The sequence below is a fragment of the Dermacentor andersoni genome, chromosome 10, assembly GCF_023375885.2.
Source record: "Dermacentor andersoni chromosome 10, qqDerAnde1_hic_scaffold, whole genome shotgun sequence".
In the NCBI taxonomy this organism is placed as follows: Eukaryota; Metazoa; Arthropoda; class Arachnida; order Ixodida; family Ixodidae; genus Dermacentor; species Dermacentor andersoni.
Genome location: NC_092823.1, coordinates 29,969,700 through 29,994,663, shown reverse-complemented (window position 1 = coordinate 29,994,663; position 24,964 = coordinate 29,969,700). Strand labels below are relative to the sequence as shown.

The 24,964-nt window shown below is 45.9% G+C and overlaps 1 protein-coding gene across 2 annotated transcripts in view; it reads right to left on the bottom strand.

The window, feature by feature from the left end:
• Positions 1 to 24,964, bottom strand: part of nau (myogenic-determination protein nautilus) — a 114,213-nt gene that overhangs the window by 67,913 nt on the left and 21,336 nt on the right. For both annotated transcript variants that reach the window (XM_055065209.2, XM_050168742.3), the window contains exon 2: positions 23,451 to 23,747. In XM_055065209.2, the coding sequence (XP_054921184.1) occupies positions 23,451 to 23,747 (297 nt within the window). The remainder of the gene's footprint in view (positions 1 to 23,450; positions 23,748 to 24,964) is intronic.

Genomic DNA, 24,964 nt, shown 5'->3' with positions numbered 1-24,964 from the left:
TAATCACTTCAAATATTAATGTTCCTGTGACCCTTTCATCCTGTGTAGGCAAGTGAATATAAGTGCCAATGAGAAAGGACGTATAGGCTATCATGTTGCCGCGGTGTGCTGGACCCGTTCAATGTAGAGACGTTGTACTTTAACAAAGTTTAGTAAAGTCTGAGCTTGTTAAGTTTCGAGTTACGGGAAGCCATGTTATAAAGCACTAATTCAAAATCTCGTACGCATCTAGGTGACGATATATTACTGGTAGAACAGTGTCTCCGCGGGCACTTCCATGGGGACACAGTGCCCTCTTGCAAAATACAGCGTCTGCCAGTGCCTTCTAATGTGAAAACAGCACGCATTTTTGACACGGAATCGCGCTGAGGATGCCGGCACTCGCTAGGAGTCGCTGGAACACCGGAGAGGTCGCTGGATAAGAGCTGGGTCAAACTGCACGAGGCGCTGGTTTCACTGCTATGACGCTAGGACACGCCGGTGTATTTGTCGCTCGAGTTCGCTGGCTTGTACTGGAAAGTGCGCTGGTTGCGGTTGTACCACACTGGCTCCAGCACGCAAGTACTGTAAGCGTTGTCGAATACAAATACTTGACGCAATTTTGTCGGGGGCTTGGAATAATGGTGCGTGAGCCACTCTGTTTATGCGCGCATGGTTTACACAGAAGATCACCTTTTTTTTTTGCATGCCCTGTTTTGTTGTGCGGATAGCTGTGTTATTGAAGGAAAATACAAATACACAGATAACGTCTCGTTTTTTTTAGTAGATCGCTTTTTTTATTCATCTGGCGTCAACGAGGGCTCATTGCTAGCAGCAGTGCATGTTTGCATTTCGTGAACGTTCACCGAACTTCTTGAGTCAGTGTCCGTGACGTGTTCCTGTAATGCGTTTGTATTTGTTTATAAGAGATGACGCAGCCGATGACAGGGAGTTGTCGCAGTGTTGCGGAGCAGACACGAGATAACCAGGTCCCGCAAGGGCCCTATAACGTAAAGCTATTATGGTCTGATTTTATTCCAATCCGCTGACGTCAAATTTAGCCCGCACTGCTATTTGAAATGCCCAATCAAATGCCCTTCTCGTTTATAGGGTGTCACTTTCTTTTGCTTTCAAAGCGGATAGTTTTATCTACACTGAGCAGTTCCTCTTATCCAATTGGCTGAGAAGAGGCGAGGAGAACGCTCAAATGGAGAGAGTTTCGATGAGGCCGAGCCAGCGCAGTGAAAGTAGATAGCCGGATGAGGATAGTGGTGCCGTTGTCTGCGATTGGTACGCTTCCCTTTATTAGCTTGCAGTGGCTGGCCGAAAGTCGCGGCCGCGTGCTACGCAAGGTTAAAAATGCCGGTAAAATCGATCCTCAGCAGTAGAGTTGGCAGAGCGATATCGTATACGTGCCAAAAGGTGTTGGTAACATTATACTGCCATGGCAAAATCTTATATTACACGCAAATAAATTCATGCTCCCAGGCAGCTCAGAGTAGCCAGTGCCACAACGATTGGCAGCAGCTATCTTCTATTCCTTTTCGAACGGGGCAGTCTCTAGCTATTCAGGAAAACTTTCAATTTTGTTCGGCATATCAATGCGTCTTTAACGCGTACACGTCGCTTTGAAGTGGTGAGTTTTAGTCGTTTAGTGTCGTAGCCCATAAGCGTTTGACCAATGGCAATTAGTCAAACGACGCCTTTTTTTGCTAATGGCGAAAAAGGCGTCGAATCTGCAATAAATATATTTCTTTCGTTCGGTATAACCATGCATAATCAGTGTGCACATATCGTATTAGATGGGGCGTTATCGCGGTTTTCGTGACGTTGCATGATATACAGAAGCTGTGGGTGCTAACTCGAAAATTTTATGACAAATCGTGGAAGGCTGATTGCAGAATTGGAATCGAAGAGTTTGGAATAGCTCTACGTTATAGGACCCTAGTCGTTCCGACATGTTCAAATTAAAACCCCACGTAGGCGGCCACTGATTGATATCATCGCAGTGATAACAAAGCTGACGCAATTCGTGCGCTTATACTTTCCATAATGTACTAAATAAATATAGTAAAAGGGTTCTCAGACGCAAATACACACAGTTTAGCAGTCGCGTTGTTCCCGTGCCGAGATCGTTCTCTTCCACCGAAGGTTACGCCTAGCCTACCCACCGAGTCCGTTTGCACGCTATTGGCGTGTCTGGGCTCAGGAACAAACAAGTCTAACGAATAAATATCACTCTGAGGTACAGCTTTCGCATCAGTCTATTTAAATTAACAGTTTTTCTGTGTATACAGTGTAAGCCGAAGAAGCGATGAGCGCCGATGTGGCACGTTACACGAGTACCGCACGTATATGTGCTGTCGCCGAAGGCTGGCAGGCGCTCTAACCGACACGTATCTAAGAGAGATATGCGTCGACACCGACGTGCGATTGAAACGCATGATCGAACTGAGGAAATGTTGCGTTCTTATTTCGCTGAGAACCAGAAACGGCTATCGAAATTCGAAGTAACAGCCCGTGCAGCGTCCCGGGCCAGCGGCAAAAAAAAAAAAAAAAGAAAACGCCTTAATAAAGGCTATTTTCGAAGTTTAAATATCAGCGACGAAAGCAAATCAATGTTCTGGCACTTCAGGGCACACTATTCAATAGAGACAACGACTGTTCCTTTCTGATAGAGGTGTAAGCTTGAACTGCGGGGCGATGAACGTCTACAGTGTCTTAGCGAAACATTTAAGCGCTGGCTGAAAGTGCACCCGGATGTTGACATTGTGAATTTCTAACGTAACCTAGCTCTGGCATGGCTTACTGGTAAAGTACTGGACTTGAGATCTATAGGTTTTGAGATCGAATTCGCGTGTCCTTGGTGTCACTTTTTCTGTTCTTTTATTGGATTAAAATGTGTCTTCCTTTCTTTATCATATATATATATATATATATATATATATATATATATATATATATACCGTAGCCAGGCTCCTCTTTTTCCGCGGTCTAGAGCTCGTTTTCTGAACAGCACCCAGTACTTTCCCTTATACCCACCAGGCCAGCATTCCAGCATCCAGGGGGCGACACTGGGCCCATAATGCGGCATGCAGTGGACTCTCAGTTTTGGAAAAGCGTGCTAAAACACACAAACACTTTTGGTAAAACTTCGCGGCGAAGTTGTACTTAACAAATCATGTGGCTGCCTTATGTCTACAGCTGGCAGAACACAATATTTGGAGACTTCACATTGAAGGAGATGACGCAATCCTTTACTTTTATTTATTTTATTTAGCGAAACAGACTATTTTAGAGAATTACAGCGTAATTGCTACAATGATTCTGCCTCCAATACTCGTTACCTGGAGACAATAGACGGGCCAGTAGCGCTTGCATTATGTGCAATAGTTAACCGAAATGGTAAATACGTGTTTAACCCCTTGTTTATGTCTCACGTTAACGTGGCAGTCGACAAGGGTTGCGCCTGGAGGTTAAAACGATTTATGTAATTTTCACATCGCCAATGACACAATACGACTCGGAATTTGCTGTGTACTGCTCCAAGCCTGCAATGGCAGCAAAAGAGCTATAGAAGCGGTACCTTACGGGACCCCCCACTACTTCTTCTGCCTGTACGCCCCTTATATCATCGCCGTGCTTGCCGATTATTATGCGGGACACGTGTGCGAGCAATCACTCAGATTAAAAATTAAGAGTCATGGTAGTGCAGACGCAGCTACTACTCAAGCAAGAATCCTATTACCCTTTTACGACTCTCTCCTGGTGGTTGAGCTGAGGGCTATATAGCTATTGAACAAAATACTCCAATGAACGCGCTAATGCTCGCTGTGTAGATGGAGAGAACTAAGCAATAGCCTCTGCAAGTAGATTTCTTTCCTGGCAGCGAAGTCATACACCGATGCTATTGCACAGAATATGAACTGAGAGGTCATGTTTTGCGCACCACTTCCTCCTATCTAGTGCACTAATTACGTCACAAACTTGTCGTCCCCAGCGCAGCAGACTCCCACGCTGATGCAAGAAAACTGTGAAATATCTCTGTACAATAGAACGGCCTATAGAAGAACCACAGCAAGAGCCACATCCAGTAGAGCGAGTTGCTCCATCGGATTAGCTGCTACACACAGATCAACAAGTGATAACCATACTGCAATCTTTACTGAATTCCATTTCCTTGTTGCTGAAGAACATGCATACAGCCTCAGTGCACTTTAAGTACTCGACACGTCGAGTCCGGTGCTGGCAGCCTTTGAGTAAAGCATGGCTTACCAGTATCTATCTTTCTTGGGGGAGGTCCGGAAAGCAGCATTTTTTTAGTGGATTTTCCGGTGACCGCGACAGCACATCGCCGATTTCCGACGGTTCGTGTACTCCGATGGGTTTCCCATCATTGTCATTTGCGAGTCAAATTTATCGAACTGTATCAGGTTATGAATTATTTATGTCGTCAACTACTGCTGAAAAGAACAAGCTTACTGCTGTTTTCACAACTAGTTGACCAACCACGTGATTACTGTCGTATCTCTCTGATTCTTTAGCCTGTGCCACCTCATGAGGATAACCAATACATATACTTAACAGCAAAAAAAGAAGAGACCGTCAGTGTTGTGGGTGCCCGCAATACTACATCAAGTCAATTTATTAGCAAAGATTACGACGGATGCTTTCATCATCTCTTGGCGCGTGCATTTTAATCCAGGACTTCCACCATCACCATACACTTCGGGGAAATAAACAAATCAATGCGAAAGGCAGACTTCGTATCATTCGCCTCCAACAACTAACCCTGGGTTTAAATGAGGGCATTCCTAGATTTTGACATACGCTCGACATATAGCAACTGTCTTGACTTTGTCTCCTCTCACGAAGACTTGTAAGGTGTACTGGACGGTTATGGACATCAATAAGCACAGGAGTCACCATATTCCCACTTATGTTAAGGTCCGAAGACCATCCTCGTAAACTCCTGTGATACAACCCAAATAGTGGACTGGACCAAACTGCAGTTTATAATGGAAGCCTTACGTGAAAGTAATTTATTGCATAATTTGGAAGACACAGTTAAAAGTGCAGTACAAGGCACTAAGCATACTATCATGTGCTCTTCGAAATTCGCGGCATTCCTTATAGAATTAGGGCGACTTCGAGGGATCCAGCAACTTGGCAAATGTAAATACCGACACACGAAGTCAATGGACTATCTAGAGACACATAGACACATACAAAAGAAGATGCATCGCTGGCTAGATAAGCTGCAGTCAGAAAGCTGGACTGCTTTCTGTGAATCGCTTGACCCTCGTAAGCCCTTGTCGCCCTTATGAAGGACAGCACGAGGTCTCAGGACAGCCCACCCCCCCTTACGGCGGTCCTAATTCAAGGCTCTGGACCTCTTCCAACATCGACCAGATATTCGTGTCGTATAGGAATTCTGCGCCACATTAGCGGAGAAACTCACCGCTCCAAACAATTTATCAGATTCCATCAGCTTCCCGCCACCCTGCGACCCCCGCATCGGTCTACCATTTTCCTTCTATGAACTCAAGGTGGCGCTAGATTTTTGCATACTTAAGTTATCACTAGGGCATGATGGAATTTCTTACAGAGCTTTTGTCATCGGGGTAAGCGGGTGAAGCCTGTTCCGATATATATGTATAATTAATCCTGGTGAGATGGCACACTTCCCACAAGGTGAAAGAGTAGTCGTGTCGTTCCACTACTGAAGCCTGATAAGCCGTCGTTCAAGCTTTCATCGTTTCGCCCGATCGCATTAGCGAGCTGTATGGCAAAGTTATGGAGAGTATTATCGAGGGACGCCTGCAGTGGTACCTGGAATGCCACAGCCTCTACCAAGATTCCATGGCAGGTTTTCGACGTGGCCACTCATCGACTGATAATGGCGTCAACCTGGTCACATACCTTCAGCACCAAAAAGGATTTATGCGTTTCTGCGCTTCTTTGTTGATTGACGTCAGAGGGGTGTACGAAAAGGTTATACGTTTTTACTCGCCGCTCTCCGAGAGCCATGCCTCGGTTTTCGATTGCTTGGAAGGACTTACAGCTATCTCTCCATGCGATCTTAATGAATACTGACGACGGCCACACTTCTTTAAATCACACCTACCGCGGAGTGACTAGGGCGGCGTACTGAGCCCTACGTTGTTAGACCTCACGCTAATTGGTCTCTTTGGTTACCTTCGAAGCAGAGTTAGAAGAATAATGTAAGCGGATGACATGCGTTTGGGCGTCTAGATTAACACGCCTGCAAGACGCGCAGGGCTCCAAAAAGCTACCACTCCGATTACACTTTACTTCCGCAATCACAGCCTGGAAATTTCATTTGAGAAACGTGCACTTTTTGGCGTTCACTCACAAGCCCATGACGCACTACACTGCAATAATTAGGGCAAATGATACCGTATGTTCGGTCGTACAAGTTCTTGCGCGCCATGATTCACAGAAACATCTCATCGCGCCCCCAAGGACCGTACATTCAAAAGCAGTTGACAAAGATCTGTCACTTTTTGAATTTCCTCAATGGGAAGACATGGGGAAGTACCAGAGTACTATGCTGCAACTATATAGGGCACTTTTTTTCCGGTCTTTCGCGGTATACCTTGTGAGTATTAACAAACCCTAGTAACACAAGCCTACGTACCATGCAAAGTGTTGAGCCCCACGGGCTCCGGATTTGTCTAGGTCTTCCTCGAAGTGCGTCAACGGCGGCAACTATTTCGAGCTCTAGAGACCTCATCAAGACCGACATCGCAGTTAAAGCACTAAGGATGCAGGTAAGGCTCCTTCCCCGGACTTCATGCCACTATCTAACCTCTCTACCTGCGAAGATCCACGTGGCTCGTTCTGCCTAACTGTATCCGCGCATCGTGAGGTTATACTATCTTGCTTCCCACCTGCCGCGAGACCATCAGTTTGTTTACAAACTGTCGTCATGCACTGTCGTCATGCCGCGCACAGCCTTAACTGCCAGTATAAAAAAACCATTGCTGGAAATGACTGGCAACCGATTGCCGGTAAAGGCTGACAGGGAAATACCGAAGTAACAACACAGCGTTGCCGCCACCACGCCTGCCACAGAGTATCACGAAGATTGAACTGCGATAAGCACACAAGCCAGCGCAGCGCTTTCCCTGTATGCTAATCCGAGTGACTCACTCGAATAACTTCACTTTCCATAGCAGCGAAGTTAAACGTTGTAACTAGGAGGGCACTGCGAGTTTTTCCAATGAATGAGGCAACAGACGAGCTGCCGCTTCGTCACTTGTAACATTTTTGTCCACACGTGCACGAATGCGTTTTATCGGCGCTCCATATGATCAGAAAACCTTTCCTAAATAAGCTTTGTGGTCAGCGCTCTCGACAAGAATGACCTGGTCGGTACATAGCACCATAGCAGATCGCCGACAGCCATTTTCTACGCGCACACACACGCGTATTCGGAAACGAAGTTGTTGCACGTTGAGTTCACGGTGACAAGAGGTAACTTGTCAAGCATGTTACAAGCGGTACACTTGTAACATGCTTACAAGTGTACCGCTGTAAAGAAGGACTGCATCAGGCTGCTACATTCGTTGCCTTCAGCCGTTAAGCTTGCACAATTAAAGAATGCATTGCAGACAGAGCTGAAACATCAAAGCCAAAATTACAGTGCCTTTGCAGCTTTAGCCAAATTTTGCGCCGTCTACTCGCTCATTATTCATCGTGGTGGCCGATACAGCGGCTGCCTGCCTCATACCTGCAGCTGCTGCGACCATTGTAAACAAACGGGCAACCGACGCGTCCAGAAGGCGCTCCACGGCGGGCGCTGTAACTTCACAATATATGGCGGCCTCCATGCATATGGCGCGAAGAAAGTCTATACGAGAAGTACCGGAATCGCACAAACATTTACTGCGACGACTCCGTCCTGCCGAATAGCTCCACCGCAGCTGTCGTCATTCCAGCAAAAGCCACCACCATAAGGTTCAGAACTTCACACTTGACAACATCCACCGCCGCAAAGCTCGCAGCGCTTCCAGTCGCGCTATATTTTAATAGATACGAAACAGCACACCAATAGTCCACTCCTGCGACTCGAAGATGACTGAATTGTTTACTGTCAGTCTTACCGCGCTGTCCGCATCAACACTTGAAGTTAGAAATTGCACAGGCCATACGCCACCTGATTCAGAAAGGGCAGGAAAGCACTTATCAGTGGCAGTGGTTCCAGCTCCCCAGTCACGGGGCATCATCGGCAATGAGAGCGCCGATCAAGTTGCCCTTTTAACTCATGTAGAAGGCCGTTACCTATACAGTATCCCTGTCAAAGGCAGATGTTGAAAGGATGCTTCGCCTCCTTGCACGTCAATGGGCCACGTTGGAGTAGGGTGAACCACAATTCACGCATGCCCCAGTATATACCCTGTATGAAAAGCTTCGACTTCAACCAATATTTCCCTGAAGAGGCAGGACCCTTTTGTGCAGACTATGGTTGGGCGTTGCTTTTACCAATGCTTACGCGTTCCCCATCCGGATGACCGAAACCACAGCATGTGGGCATTGCGGGGACGAGGAAACAATACGTCATTTTCTGTGCTAGGGCCCGGAGTACAGTGCACAGAAACAATCGCTTGATCATGCTCAACCAATTGCACGACCAGCCTCTGTCGGAAGAATTTCGCAACATCGACGGGACTTAACATTGCATCAAGAGACCGTGCAAGCTCTACTGCACTTCTTGAGATCGACTGGCCTATGTGAACACTTATAATTGGAACGCTTGTCCTGTTCCTGCACTTCTTAAAGCGAAAGCCTCAATTAGCTCGTTACAAAGGCTCATACCTGAAAAAGTCCAGTGAGACAAAAATACCATACTCAGGAATGGTCCATAACCCCATAGAGAGAGAGAGAGAGAGATTGATAGAAAGGCGGTGAGGTCGGCCTGAGCTATAACTTGCGCTGGCCTGCTACTCTATACTGGGAAAAGGGACGGGGAAGAAAATGGCTGATGAATGATGAAGATGTTATAACATGGAGGTGCGTATATACGAGTTCGCAGCGTTGTGGCATCTCAAAGGCCGTGCGTATAGCCCAGTGGCATGGGGAAATCCTATAGCAGCACTTGCTATCAGGGCTGCGCGGTTTCTATTAGGTCAAGGAAATAAAAGACACTCGTATGATAGCGGCCTCACATCGACGTTTGCGATGGACGAGACCAGTTGCTGTCCTTCTTGTGCTTCCGCGGGACAAACGTAAAATATATGATCGGGTCTTTTTGGTACCTTACAGTATTCAAAGTTTGGGCTTGTATCACTGCAACCTATCAGATGTCTATACTGTATAACGCTTGGTCAATGCGGCGCCAGGGCGAATCCGGTGCACCTTGCTTGTTCAGCTTCTTTTGAACTGGTGAGTCATACGCAATTTGATTTCTTGGTCCCATTTATGTACTCGCTTCTATCGTCGATCTGGCTGGGTTCAGTGTTCCAACGTACGGTTGCGTATTACGCTACGAAGTAGGGAGCTTGTGCAAGGTAAATATAGGTGGTAGCGAAGCTTCCATAGGAGCCCATACGTTCAAAACATGGCGGTCCATCGGTGGTTCATGGGGCTTAGCGCCATCTGTATGTGGTGGGAACACTTCCGGCGGAAGAAAAAATAATGTGACGCCACGTCCGTTAAAAACAGAACTGACGTCATTTTGTTTTCGAAGGCGCGAAATCTGTTTTGTTGTCCTTCATTTGAAGCTATATATTCAAATTCCCTTCAACTTGATGGGCGTTTCGAGCTTTCAGCGTGGAAAGCGATGCAGGAAAAGGACAGCCGTACGGTTGTCCAAATCGCATCCTTGCACAGAACATACTTTCTTTGGAGGCCGACGAAAGCTTTAGGTGTAGAGTGCTGATCCTATCGTCAGATGCCAAGCCCGTCGGCCAGCGCAGTCGCACGAAAACAACTACACAATTATCTGGCGGTCGTAACTCACTACTTTTGACTGAACAGATTAAGAAGCGATGAAGCTACCCGCGTCACCAAATTCAGACAAACTTCGACAAGCAAGAAAGCACAAACTGTGAGGGGGGCGTATTTCAACAGGTGAACTTGACGAGTGCGCCTTTCTGCCCATTTCAAGACGTGCATTACATTGCGAGTGATAGTGGCGTCAACGCCCCCTGTAGCGATGGGCGCTGAAAAGAAATTCATTTCTTAATAATAAGAAAATAAACTTGCATTTTCTTAACTCGTCACAAATATATAAAATTGCCTAGGAACTTTATTTTCGTTGAATGAATCTAACTGTGTCTCGTCTGAATTAAAAAAACGAGTTTTTCTTTCCCAATGTTTGTTCCCTCCAAACATAGTCGCGCTTCAATCACTGCTCCCATAACCCCCTATGCTGATGTCGGTGACAATCTGTACTGAACCGCTTTTCGTCCGAAGTTTCTCGACCTATTTGAATCGACCTTGGTTTGTGTCTGTCCCTGAGAATGGAATGCGTACTTCAGAAGCATTATTTAAAGCAGTTATTGCTTCAGCGTCTGCCTTTTCGTTCCCTATCACGCCACAGTGCGAATGTATGCATTGAAAGGCGACATTGTGGCGATATCTATTTGCATGGTCGAGATGCTCTGTAATTTCTATAGCCATTGAATAATACGGGCCCCGTCTGAGGACATAATCAATTGTTTGAAGAACTGGCTTGGAATCGCAGAATATTGTCCATGCGTGAGGAGGCTTCTCGGAGAGAAATCGAAGTGACTCGGCAGTTCTGCGGCAGTTAACGTTGCCCTAGGTCCAGTTTACCGCCGAGCGATGGTCATATGTGGGATCACGAAGGCTGCAGTGGAGGCATATGGTGTGACAGAGCCATCGCTATACACATGTAAAATAGCTCCGTACTCTGCAGAAATGTGAAACAGAGTAAGTTGCTCGAGGCCTATGGCTCATATCCCCGTAAGCAAGCAAATATTCAGTGGCTGAATATGAATGAAGACACGAAAGATTTTAGGTAGCGCATTATTTGCTCGCATCTGTCGATGTGGAGGTTGACCTACAGCGACATACGTTTACTTCACATTGCGGCTCTTTATGTCTTGCAAGAAGTGCGACCTCTTTATGTACTACCACGTGTGCAGTAGTCTTTCGCAATCACGTGTTACAGGAGTGTAACATGCTGCCAAACTTTCTTTTTATTTCTCTCACTATTTGCATTCATTCCAACCACTTTTTCCCCACCTCAGTGTAGGGTGGCAAACCGAAAACTGCCTTATGGTTAACATCCCTGCCTTGCTCTTTAGTACAGTGTATAGGAGCGCTGATGGCTCATAGCTTCATGTGCGCTGTGTTTTCGCCGCGTAGTTTGCGTTGAACAGAGAGGCAGCACGAAGGTCACTTCGCTCGCTGCTGCTGCCGCGCTTTCTCACTCCAGCGTATTTACGGCGACTTTCTGCGGTCGTCGAGTAAGACCTGTTCATGTTTTCCTGTGCGTTCGTGACCCAAAGCTTGATAATTTAGGTAGTAAGCGAATGTTTACAAGTTCACACGGTCGATTAAACTACATCCTTACTTTGAATAGCTCTCTACTAATTTGCTATCGCAATTGCGCAATATGCTTCGACTTTCGGGCAAAACTGCGACTTTTTTAGTATGTGTCCTCAAGTGCCCCCCCCCCCCCCATATATGTCTTTCAGTAAATACCAATTACGCTAAGAAGGAATTTGCTTGAAGAAGACTGTCAGCATTTGCCTCATGTCAGCTACAGAGAAAGTTGTTGAGTCATTGACGCAGTAGCGAATATATACAGAAGAATCAGTGCAGTGGACGTTTGGAAGTTTTAATAAGATCTAATGCACCACAGAAGAAAATATGCAGACTAAAAAAATACACCTTTCGTTCTTCCGCCAGAAATATCTGTCTTTATTGCACAAAGTCAATACGGACCACTACATCACACTTGATTCATCAAAACGCTATGAAATATATAAACGCCTAATCTTTCTAGCGTTGCCGGTTAGGCCAATGTATTTAGGTGAACTGTAAAGATGCAGGGACAGTTCACCTGCGTCAGAAAGCTATTCGTGTATATTAACTCCTTCGGCGATTTCTATAAATTATCAGCTTAATTCATCTCTTGCTTTTTTGTCGTTGTTTACTTATTTATCATCATTTTTAGAAGAGCTCGTGTGATGTGTCTTTGCGTTCTTGTGCCAGTGTCTAGGCTACGTTGCTGCGGTTAGGATGCTTGACCACCGCGTCCATCTTGCTATGTCATTGCAGTGAGCTTCTTCGCTTCACGACAGAGTGGAGGCTCATGTGAAGTGCGCATTCGGCACTCCTTATACACACTGTTGAGGAATCGAAATTGAACACGGGAGATGTTCGTCAAGAATTGTGGAAACAACGGTTATTGATTTTAAAATTGTGGTGACTGCTGCTGCTGATGACAAAGACTTAGTGGCATCAGCTTCAAGACGTGACGGTGACAAATAGTCGTCTAGTCTGCGCGAGTTAACCAAGAAATCTATAGTAAGCTGTGGTATTCAGTCATCAACTCCTCGCAGCATGGCTCTTGCCATACTGCTGCGCCCCTTGGCATACATCGTTCATTTTGGGGGCGAGCTCCACCAATGGATAAGCGGGCGCTGCCGTCGGCGTGGCGTGACGTGGTATGAGGGATCATGTGCACACAATGGCGGCGTCGGCTCCTTCGGAAACGTCGAAACGAACTGAAAACGAAAGTTTAAAGCCGCACTTGTATTGCGGTTCTAATTAAGTGGGGAGCTTTTCCAGCTTCGGGTGTCTGCTTTAGAACACTTCAAAGCATTAGAACAGGTAGTGACTGCCTTTCAAGGCGCCTAAGATGGTAGTCTACTGCCCGGTGCCGCAGTGCCGGACATACGCGACGGAGTCCTCTACATCTACCCGCGTGACAAGACGATGCGTGAAGCTTGGATCTCAAAACGCAGAACCGGCAAGCAGCCATCAGCTACAACTCGGGTGCGCAGCAAGCACTTCCGCGAGGAAGGTTTATCCTACGATCTGTGGGCTGCAATGTTCGCGATGAGTAGCAGAAATCGCATACTGACACGCTCCACCCCGCGCGCTGCCCGGCTAATGTCATGAAACTTTGACCCATGAGCTTGTTGAAGCTAGATACTGGCAAGTTCACTGGAAGGGAAATTCAACCGTAACAATCAAGTTAAAAAAAAGTGATGGCATATGCTCATGTTACCAACAAACAAGGAATCTACAGGATTAAGAAAAAGCAGCAGCGGTAAATGGCTCGCTGAGAAGACCGATAAACGCACAATGTGATGACACTTCGGAAATAATAATATTTAAAAGTCCAAAAATATAAAAGAAAAGATTGAACCGTGGCGACGGCACGTCACAAATCGCCATAGGCGTCGAAATCCCTAGTTATAAGGAAACTATTTATGAACAGCTCTGATAGCGTCCAAGCAACGATGGCTGCTTGTGTACTGTAATATGATCATGTGCTACGGCGTAAACCTCAGGGCAAGGGGCGAAAACGGGCTCGCAGCGAAAACGATACATTGTGCGCGGACAAGCATGCAGACGCGCAGTCGGTCGCTGCGAAACCATGCGATTGTTGCATTGAGGCTTCATTCTCTTAGGCTCCATTAGGTTATGCAAACAGTCTAATATCAGAACATATTTCACATAGTTTGCTCTCGGCGACTGCCTACCTTTCACGCAAGAAGCCGGTTCGGGGGACTCCACCGTGGTGACTGCGCACAGTCGGCGTTCACTGTACGTATTCGGTAAAGCGACAGCGCCTGTAAATCATTCTGTGCTTTCTGTTTGCTCAAGATTATTATTTTGACAGCAAGATACTTTTCAGAGTACTTATAGGAATGTACAGGAGGGCAACTGCATGGTGTTTCTTTATTTTCTTTTTTTTTTGAGTGCCGACAGCCGGACGTATGATGAATGCGACGCGTTATCCTTCATACAACGCAAGCGAGGCGCTTCCGACAGATGGCGACTCCGTAAGTCCTCGCCGCCAATGTTACGCTGCGAAAATTACTCGCCCATTCCGCTGCACTGAATGTATGAGAAGTGAAAAGGAATCATGGCAGTGGTTAAAATTGCCATGGTACTCGTTGGCCATGGTCGGCATTAGCCTGACAGCATGAATGCTCTTTTATGATGGCGACGCAGTAATGACAATACAGTGATGAAGGCAGTTCACAACGACGACGCGAGGCTAATCGGATGACTCACGGCTGTACAACGACGATGGTGTGACGATGACGACATTAAATAATTGTATCATCACGACGAGGGTCAATTAAAGATAGCTCGAAGACGAGCGCACGAAGAAGTCGAATGACGAAGTTAGAATATGACGATGGAAAGACCACAATGACATCAAGAGGACCGTAGGGCAATGAATGTATGAGGACGATGGCGCCATGACGACTGCAAGGCAAAGTTGGTGTGACTGCGACGACACGAGAGAATTCTATGACGAATCTGGATTGAAGATGATGAAAGGACCAAGACGTCACCGCGACAGTGGTAGGACAACGAATGCAAGGCGATTGTATGATAACGATAACCTCAGGATGATGGGATGACGAAAATTGGATGACAATGTTTGAGTTACGATTGCAATACGAGGACGGCATGGAAACGAATCCATGATCACTGTGACATGACGATGGCATGACGTCGACGGTGTGACGAGAGTTGCATGACGCGGCCGGAATGACGACGTTGAAACGACCATGACGCATTACAACCACGAGCACATACATAGTAGCCGAAGCTTATTAGACAACTTGGTTCACTGAGTTGGCCTAAAAGACCTGACGGCGACGGCTTAACGAGAGTCAGATGACGAGATCGTAGTGACGACGATTGAATATACACGATGGCATCACTACTACGAGCACATACCTAGTTATCCAAGCTGGTTGAAAAGTTGGGCCACTGGGTCGACGTAAGAAGGGGATAGATAGATAGATAGATAGATAGATAGATAGATAGATAGATAGATAGATAGATAGATAGATAGATAGATAGATAGATAGATAGATAGATAGATTAGAAACACGTGAAGTAGACAAAAATCCTAATCGCATTAATATCAAATAAGTGCTATTGCTTTCATGCAATGTATTAACGACAATCGATAGCAATTTTTGAAACACATGTACTTTTCTACGTGGCTCATACTGTGCATCTAATCTCTAGGTAGGCCACGCAGTCTGAATAGATGTAAAGCGTGGAGTGCCAAAGGTGACACCTCAATAATATCACTCTCAATCTGCTAAATTTCATTCGTTCTAACAGGCTGACGGAAGCAGACAGAAAGATAGGAATCCAAAGGAATGGACTCAATATTAAACAAAAAGCCTTCTCTAAGCATGAAGGAAGTGACACAATGCTAACTAACCAAAGTGCCGAAAATGCAGTAAATTAAAACAGGGTAAACACGGACAGGCCACCATTGGAATATGAACCTGGCAACCTTTAACGCTAGAACGTTATCTAGTGAGGCGAGTCTAGCAGTGCTATTGGAGGAATTAGAGGGCAGTAAATGGGATATAATAGGGCTCAGTGAAGTTAGGAGGCCATAAGAAGCATATACAGTGGTAAAAAGCGGGCACGTCCTGTGCTACCGGGGCTTAGCAGAGAGACGAGAACTAGGAGTCGGATTTCTGAATAATAAGAACATAGCTGGTAACATACAGGAATTCTATAGCATTAACGAGAGGGTGGCATGTCGTGTTGTGAAACTTAATAAGAGGTACAAAATGAAGGTTGTACAGGTCTACGCCCCTACATCTAGTCATGATGACCAGGAAGTCGAAAGCTTCTATGAAGACGTGGAATCGGCGATGGGTAAAGTCAAAACAAAATGCAGTATACTGATGGGCGATTTCAATGCCAGGGTAGGCAAGAAGCAGGCCGGAGACAAGTTAGTGGGGGAATATGGCATATGCTCTAGGAATAGCAGAGGAGAGTTATTGGTAGAGTTTGCAGAACAGAATAATATGCGGATAATGAATACCTTTTTCCGCGAGCGGGTTAGCCGAAAGTGGACGTGGAGGAGCCCGAATGGTGAGACTAGAAATGAAATCGACTTTATACTCTGCGCGAACCCTGGCATCATACAAGATGTAGACGTGCTCGGCAAGGTGCGCTGCAGTGACCATAGGATGGTAAGAACTCGAATTAGCCTTGACTTGAAGAGGGAACGGAAGAAACTGGTACATAAGAAACCAATCAATGAGTTAGCGGTAAGAGGGAAACTAGAGGAATTCCGGATCAAGCTACAGAACAGGTATTCGGCTTTAACCCAGGAAGAGGACCATAGTGTTGAAGCAATGAACGACAATCTTATGGGCATCATTAAGATGTGCGCAATAGAAGTCGGTGGTAACGCCGTTAAACAGACAACCAGTAAGCTATCGCAGGAGACGAAAGATCTGATCAAGAAACGCCAATGTATGAAAGCCTCTAACCCTACAGCTAGAATAGAACTGGCAGAACTTTCTAAGTTAATCAACAAGCGTAAGACAGCGGACATAAGGAACTATAATATGGGTAGAATTGAACAGGCTCTCAGGAGCGGAGAAAGCCTAAAAGCAGTAAAGAAGAAGCTAGGAATAGGCAAGAATCAGATGTGTGCGTTAAGAGACAAAGCCGGCAATATCGTTACTAATATGGATGAGATAGCTCAAGTGGATGAAGAGTTTTATAGAGATTTATACAGTACCAGTAACACCCACGACGATAAGGTGAGAGAGAATAGTCTAGAGGAACTTGAAATCCCACAACTAACACCGGAAGAGGTAAAGAACGCCTTGGGAGCTATGCAAAGGGGGAAGGCAGCTGGGGAGGATCAGGTAACAGCAGATTTGTTGAAGGATGGTGGGAACTCTCCTAGAAAGGTTGGCCGCCCTATATACACAATGCCTCATGACCTCGAACGTACCGGAATCTTGGAAGAACGCTAACATAATCCTAATCCATAAGAAAGGCGACGCCAAAGACTTGAAAAATTATAGACCAATCAGCTTACTGTCCGTTGCCTACAAAGTATTTACTAAGGTAATCGCAAATAGAATCAGGAATACCTTAGACTTTTGTCAACCAAAGGACCAGGCAGGATTCCGTAAAGGCTACTCAACGATAGACCATATTCACACTATCAATCAGGTGATAGAGAAATGTGCGGAATATAACCAACCCTTATATATAGCCTTCATTGATTACGAAAAAGCATTTGATTCAGTCGAAACCTCAGCAGTCATGGAGGCACTACGGAATCAGGGTGTAGATGAGCCATATGTAAGCATACTGGAAGCTATCTATAGCGGTTCCACAGCCACCGTAATCCTCCACAAAGAAAGCAACAAAATCCCAATAAAGAAAGGCGTCAGACAGGGAGATACATCTCCAATGCTATTCACAGCGTGTTTACAGGAGGTATTCAGAGACCTGGAGTGGGAAGAATTGGGGATAAAAGTTGCTGGAGAATACCTTAGCAACTTGCGATTCGCTGATGATATTGCCTTGCTTAGTAACTCAGGAGACCAATTGCAATGCATGCTCACTGACCTGGAGAGGCAAAGCACAAGGGTGGGTCTGAAAATTAATTTACAGAAAACTAAAGTAATGTTTAACAGTCTCGGAAGCGAACAGCAGTTTACGATAGGTAGCGAGGCACTGGAAGTGGTAAGGGAATACATCTACTTAGGGCAGGTAGTGACCACGGATCCGGATCATGAGGCTGAAATAACCAGAAGAATAAGAATGGGCTGGGGTGCGTTTTGCAGGCATTCTCAAATCATGAACAGCAGGTTGCCACTATCCCTCAAGAGGAAAGTGTATAACAGCTGTGTCTTACCAGTACTCGCCTACGGGGCAGAAACCTGGAGGCTTACGAAAAGCGTTCTGCTGAAATTGAGGACGACGCAACGAGCCATGGAAAGAAGAATGATAGGTGTAACGTTAAGGGATAAGAAAAGAGCAGAGTGGGTGAGGGAACAAACGCGGATAAATGACATCTTAGTTGAAATCAAGAAAAAGAAATGGGCATGGGCCGGACATGTAATGAGGAGGGAAGATAACCGATGGTCATTAAGGGTTACGGACTGGATTGCAAGGGAAGGGAAGCGTAGTAGGGGGCGGCAGAAAGTTAGGTGGGCGGATGACATTAAGACGTTTGCAGGGACAACATGGCCGCAATTAGTACATGACCGGGGTAGTTGGAGGAGTATGGGAGAGGCCTTTGCCCTGCAGTGGGCGTAACTAGGCTGATGATGATGATGATGATGATGATGATGATGAAACACAAAGTGCGCACAGAGAATACAGAGTGCGTATGAGGGAATAGACGAGGCAGCATGTTGAAGCTTTATGCAAAAGCTTGATTTAAGACGCTCCTGCCGAAACAGTGAAAGAAGCAAAGTTCGAGAAGACGCCTGAATGTTGCCTGTTTATTTCAAGATGAAAGCTGGAAAGAGTCCGAATAACTCACTTTTCTTGCGCTACTGCATAAGTACAAATTTGGCTAAGTTTTGTAAAAATCTACATGTTGTTATTACAAATGAGGCAAGCGCATCAGTATATGTTGCCGATAGTGATAGCGAACATCATCGGCACAGCATGACCCACTCCCTGCTGTAGCTATGAAGCTACAGTGATCTTATTTTTATTTACTTATTTATTTGGTTAACAAAACATGAGTGTCCCGATGTTTGGGGCACAAGGGGATTATATAGTGACCTGACTAGGCCTCTGGCATCGTTGATTGTTCTCTTCCTGCAGTACAGAAATGCGTAAAGCCTCTTTCACAAGCTCGCATTTTCATTGCGATTTTGCACTAGAGAGTTCGCCGCTGCGGCAAATGTGCTGTCCCTGTCTTCATGCTCAAATGTTTTTTTTTTTTAATGTTCCGAGGTGTTCAACGCCCTGCGGAAAATAAGATGCGACAGCGACAGGGAACCACTGATAACGGCGACTCAGCCACTTCACCAGGTGTTCTTTGTTTTTCCTGTATTATGTTTTTGTAGAATGATGGAGTTGAAAGACGAAAATATTTCGCAAAACGTCTTGGTTGTCTGTTTTTCACTAAAGGACATTCAATAACCGTACGCCCAGAAGTAAGTCTTCTACTGGAAGCTTTCGATTGCGAAAATCTCAGCCACCACCATCGGTGCAAGTAAAAGCTAATGCTGAAGTTCAAATTTGCAAAAATTGAAGCTGCGATGTGCGATTTGGGTGAGCGGAGATTTGAACAAGCTGCAAAAGATGCAGCGCTCATGAACAACGTCGCTCACGAACATAAAAGTTAACTTTGAAAACCCACTAAAGTGCCGGAACCACCCAGTGTGTGATTGTGGTAGCAGCCAAGTGGGCCATAAGGCCTTCGTTTCCTACATCAAGGTATCAATGCAGCCAGTGGCGAGAGTTTCAGCTTGGAATGATCGACAATATCAAGGGAACCAAGCTGCCGCATATTTGTTGGTCGATACAAAGAACTAGAATTATTCATCCTTTTGTTCTCATTAGCAGTAGAGCTCTAGTCCTGATTACCTCCGTCGAGCGAGAACCACACATATGTACTCGTCACGCCAACAAATTTTTTTATCGCCATGAACTATGCTTCTATTTCTTGGTGAAAATCGTCTTGTAAAAGCAGGAAGCTGAAACAAGCTGTATTCGTTACATTCCCTGCCAAACTCCTCCACTTCAATATACCAATCGCCACCGTGATCTCTTGTTTATCACTAGCCACGCTTCTTCTTTTAACCGTGATGTTATTAATACATCCTTTATCCGTAATTTGCTTTTCCTTCCATTCACAAGCTTCATTTAGCTTATTTTCCACCATTTAGGCAAGAATTTTCCACCCGCGGGTGAGCGCAGATGCATTAAAGTGTTTTAAAGAGACATTGCTGTGTTGCTAATCATGTTTTGGTAATGTCTGGTAAATGAGCTTGAGCATCAATTATCCGCTCTCTTACGCAATCAACTTCGCATCACGCTCCCCGATTTTACTGGTCTTTTCAATATTTGCCTTAGAGGATAACGTTATTTGAAAACACCTAATTGATCGTAATCATTATTCGTTCTTTTCCTACATGCTTTCAATTTTAGCCTTTTGAATATTTGCTGACATTACAATGAATGCCAGCAGTGCCTCCACGTCTAACGGCCTTTGTGACTTCATAACGTGCGGACTCGTCCAGCAGTTACACATGTATGTAACTCTAGACGCCTTGCTTGCATCTTCGGAACATTCCAGTGAATGTTAAATGTCCAAATTGGAGATCAGTAAAGGCGCAAGGAAAAAGTCGGTCCTCTTAATAATAGGCGGATCACACAGTATTCAGGCAGTTTACGAGCTCTATCTGGTGTGAAGCCTGTGTCTCCAAGTCATGCGAGAAAATTTGTTTTTCAGTGAAGCACATTTAATAAGCGCACGCCTGGAATTAAGTCTTTCACTCGGAGCTTTGAAATGCGAAAATCCGAAAACGTGGCGTTGCCACATCGTACAGTACCAACCATTGCAAGACAGAGCATATCATATTAACTCATGGTAAGTGCTGAGGTTCCAGAAGCCACCAGTGCGGTACCCTGAGATCCCTTGGCACAAGATACAATGTTGCACTTTGTTCTTGCGAGAATGTAAGTCATTAAGTCGATTTGGCATAATAATGCCGACAGAGGATGTAAGGAATTGCTGTTTGAATGCGGTGCGGACTTTGATTTATATGAGGCACCGCCACACAGAAGCTACTCAAGGGCAGGAGATCCATAAATTATATGAATCGAAATTTCCCGCCCACTGCGTAAAAGACTGGGTGATGCATTGTGCAAATTGAACCACTCAATATTTTTTTGGTTTTTATTTATTTGATTTTTAGCTGAAGAAGAAATGGCGGCCGCCACAAAATATATGTAGGAAGATTACGAGTGTGTCACCCAAATGCTGAAGTGTTAGGATCTTTTTATTTTCTTAATATCAAGCTCACCGAATTGCTTGGCGTCCATTGGTCCCGTTTCTGCCATGACATTTCTGCGAAAAGATGTTTCATAGCATCGTCGTTTAAACAATTATTCTCCCCTACGATGTTCGAGAACTCATGGTCCTTCCTGCCTCCTCTCACGGAGCCTCAGACGCTGTGACAATGACGAGACGACGAAATTGTGGTGGCGATTACGAAATAAACGCAATAGCACGATGACGACAGCGTGACGACGACGGCATGATGACAACAGGATGGTTGCGGGCGTGTTGACGACGATGGCATGAAGACGAATGTAAGAAAACAATTCTTTCACTACCATAGCGTGACGACAAAGGCGTGACGACGACGGTATGACGAGAATCGGATGATGAAGGTGGAATGACGACTATAGGACGACACCAACGGTATCACGACGATGGCAAGAAAACGACCGGATGTCGACGACTGCATAGTGACGATGACATGACAACGGCGTCATAATAATGGCTGTATAACAAGAACCCAATTACGACGGAACAACGAAGAAACAATGACGTAGGTGGGACGACGAAGGCTTTATGGCAACAACGGTATGAATACGGCGTATCGATGACTCTAGGATGATGACACCATCACAACGATGGCGTAACGAAGGAATTGCGACGATGACCGCTACCGTGTTAGATAAGTACAAGTTCAGTGGCAGGTAACCAGCGGCACATACTCGAGGGAAGTTAACACTGCGTTATCTTCGGTAACAGCCCACCACTACAGACGGTGCCAGTGGCACCATATTGATGAACGAGCTAAGAGAAGCTAAGGCTTTAAAGCGCGAAATGCCAAAGCGCATATATTGTCGTACCGAGGTACGACGTACTCGTGCCGTATGCATTTGCATGAACTTGCCGAGTCGGATAGCATTTGAGTGTCCTCGCCTTTTGCGGATGCCTACGCGTATTCTAAGCCCGTCACGCCAACCGAGAACAATGCGATTGCAAATTCGACGCAAGTCGCTTCATCATGGCGAGCAAAACATTAATGTTATTTATCTCATTACTCTTCAGTAGGAATCACAATGATTCTTGTGCTATACAGTGCTTTACTAAAGACGGAAACAAGAGTTTCGGTCCTGAACGAAAGTGGTGGCTTTTTTTATGCAGCAACTGAACGTTTGCGTCCACAGTGACCACCGTGGCTCGGCCCTATGACAGGCCGTGATTTCCGTTGTGACGCATTCACGTGACGAACATAACCCTTCTTTTTTCAAACGTGTTGCTTATCTTATGAAAATACGCGTATTTTCAAAAATAAATGTTGTTATAAACCTAGTGTTTCTACTTGCATATCCGTCTGCATTAGACTACACATCGGCGCTCGTAATATAGACGTGCTGGTGTGCCGGCTTAGATTTTTAAATTAAGTGCTTGAGTTTTACTTCCCAGTGCCACGTTCTGATTATTAGGCATGCCGTAGTGAAGGGTTCCAGCTTAGCTTTTCCCACCAGGGTGTGCATGATTACAGAAGCGTTTGTGCATCCAGCCCCATCAAAATGCGGCCGCCGCGGCCGGGATTAAACTCGCGACCACGAGCTCCCTCCCCCAACAGAGGGTCACCATTCCCAATGGGCTGCCACGGTAAGTGACTTTCGCTTTTGTTATCACCCTACCGTCGATAGTCATGGTGAGGTGCGTTCTGCCGTAAGTTCTTCCCTCATACCATTGTTGGTACATTCAACAAAGGCGAGCTTTGGTTGTAAACGTCACTTTTGTGATTTTCGACAGCATTGTTCACGTAAATGTGGGTGTAATATATAGTGAAACCGTAATAGGAACGCATCCCTAAGCGGCGGTTCAGTGGCTACTATTCCTCTATTGAGCGCAAGTTGGCGGTTGCGTTAATCAGCTGTAAAACCATCATTCCCACTGAGAAGCCATATAACGAATAATAAAGATTCAACGCACCCTTCGGAGTCTATCTAACGCTTTAGTGAAGTCAGTGAATGAATGCAATGCTACTCATTAGTACAGGTACATTTGCGTTTACCTTTCATCCTATGCAACGTGTAATCTCATGCAATGTTTGTTTTTTTTTTTTGTACCAGAAAATCAGCTTTTTATAGTACTCGTGTAACAAGCCTCACTTTTAAGTTATAGAGCTTATGTGGTAAGCAAAGTATAATAGCAAGCTCTCAGCTACGGGGACGTCCTGGAAATAAGGACACTTAGGAAGGCCATAAGGACAACCAGTAAGGTAGTACGGACAGCTAGTAAGGCTAGTAAAGCACTGATACACATAGGGGAGAACTCTAGCAACTAAGTAGCTAGTGTGCTCCCATATTTGTCTTGGTGGGAGACCTTGCTCCCCTCGTCTGCATTAGTTTAAGATAAGGGCTATCGCGCATCTCCACAAGGCGTGGACTGATCAATCGTCCAACAAGCAGCAGTTCCTTGATATTTGCACATGCAAAGGGAAGCGCACCTTCGGCAGCCTTTGCGCGGGATTCGCGCAGGTCCTCCTCTTGAGCGCCTCGAAGGCTTCGTTGACGCGGCGCAAACGCCTCCGCTCCCGCAGTGTCGCCGCCCTGCGTCGATCGACGGCCAGCGTGCGCCGCTTGCAGGCTCGGCACGCCCAGGCTAGGCACCGTCGCAGACCTGGAGCACCGCTGCCCGCGGCTCCGCACGGCGCGAGAACGTGCTGCTCGGTGGACGATGGCTGACCCTGCTGCTCTTCGGCCGGGCTGGGATGTCGGGGCTCCGGGTTGCGCCCGTCGCTTACCTGCGCATTCAAGTTGAAAGAGGGATGTTTTTGGACTTATGAAGTTCAGAAACGACACGAAATAAGAACGTTTTGCCGATGAAATACTCCAGCACTAGCTGTCCACTAACGATTTCGTAACGGGCAGGAGCGTATAATGCGAAGGCACGTACAAATTATTCACACAAGACTCGCGCCTGCAAGGGCACAGTTCTAGCAACCTTCATCACCATAACCTTCATTTCATGTACTAAATCTCTTGTATTGTTTTTTAACGCGCAAATGTTTTATATCGGGCTCCACCGAAAACTTGTCGAGTGTGCGTACCTTACGAAAATATCATTTCGATCTTGATGGTGTATTTCTATCGTCATGAGGATATTGAGGCATCATTTGTTTTATCAAAGAGTTAATCTGTACAAAAAAATGCCTCGCAGCCTGGACAGCTAAATGGTACTAAAGATGGTACGTTTGCAGCTATCTCGGGGTCATACTTTTCCGTTTTGAGCTTACCTAGTGGTTGCTTAATAGGCGTTTGGTCTATTAAAGAAATTGTGCTCTTGATGTCGTATATCCGTTCTAATCAGGGTAATTTGGTATCCTTTGTTTTGTTCCTGAACTCTGCAGCAAAATATGCCCAGCAGCCTGGACACATATAACGGTAGCAAATATGCGTAGCTGTACCTGCACGGATTTCGCTGCGAATGAAAACTTCTGGAGAGGGAGCTTCAGTCTTGTTGTTTGAAACATTTCCTCATTTTCTTTTTGAAGCAATAACTCACACGAGGATCCATATTAACTTTATTTTTACAGCCAAGCTATATATCGCTAGCCTATTACATCCGACCGTTGCATGTACGCCGAAAACTCCTCCGGCGCAACCCCATGCGCCTGCGCGACAAAAAATAAATAGAGAAAGAGAGGCGCGCCATCGGCTGTGGCAGTACTGAGGTCGTTGCTCTCGGGTGCAGCCGAGCGCTCGCGCAGCAGTTTCTCCCCGGCTCCGAAATGGTAGGTCACGCGTCATACGTACTCCTGAGGAGCACGCAGCTGTCGACCAGCAACGCCGCGAGCAGAACCGGGATCGAGTTTGTCTACGCCGTGCGGATGTTGCAGTCCGGACACCAGAACACGCTCGTGCAGCCGCGCGCAAGCAGCAATAGCGTTCCGAAGATCCGGCAGCGTACCAGGCCGTCGTTTAATGAACCGTCGGGATTAACCCAGTAATAAACACCGGA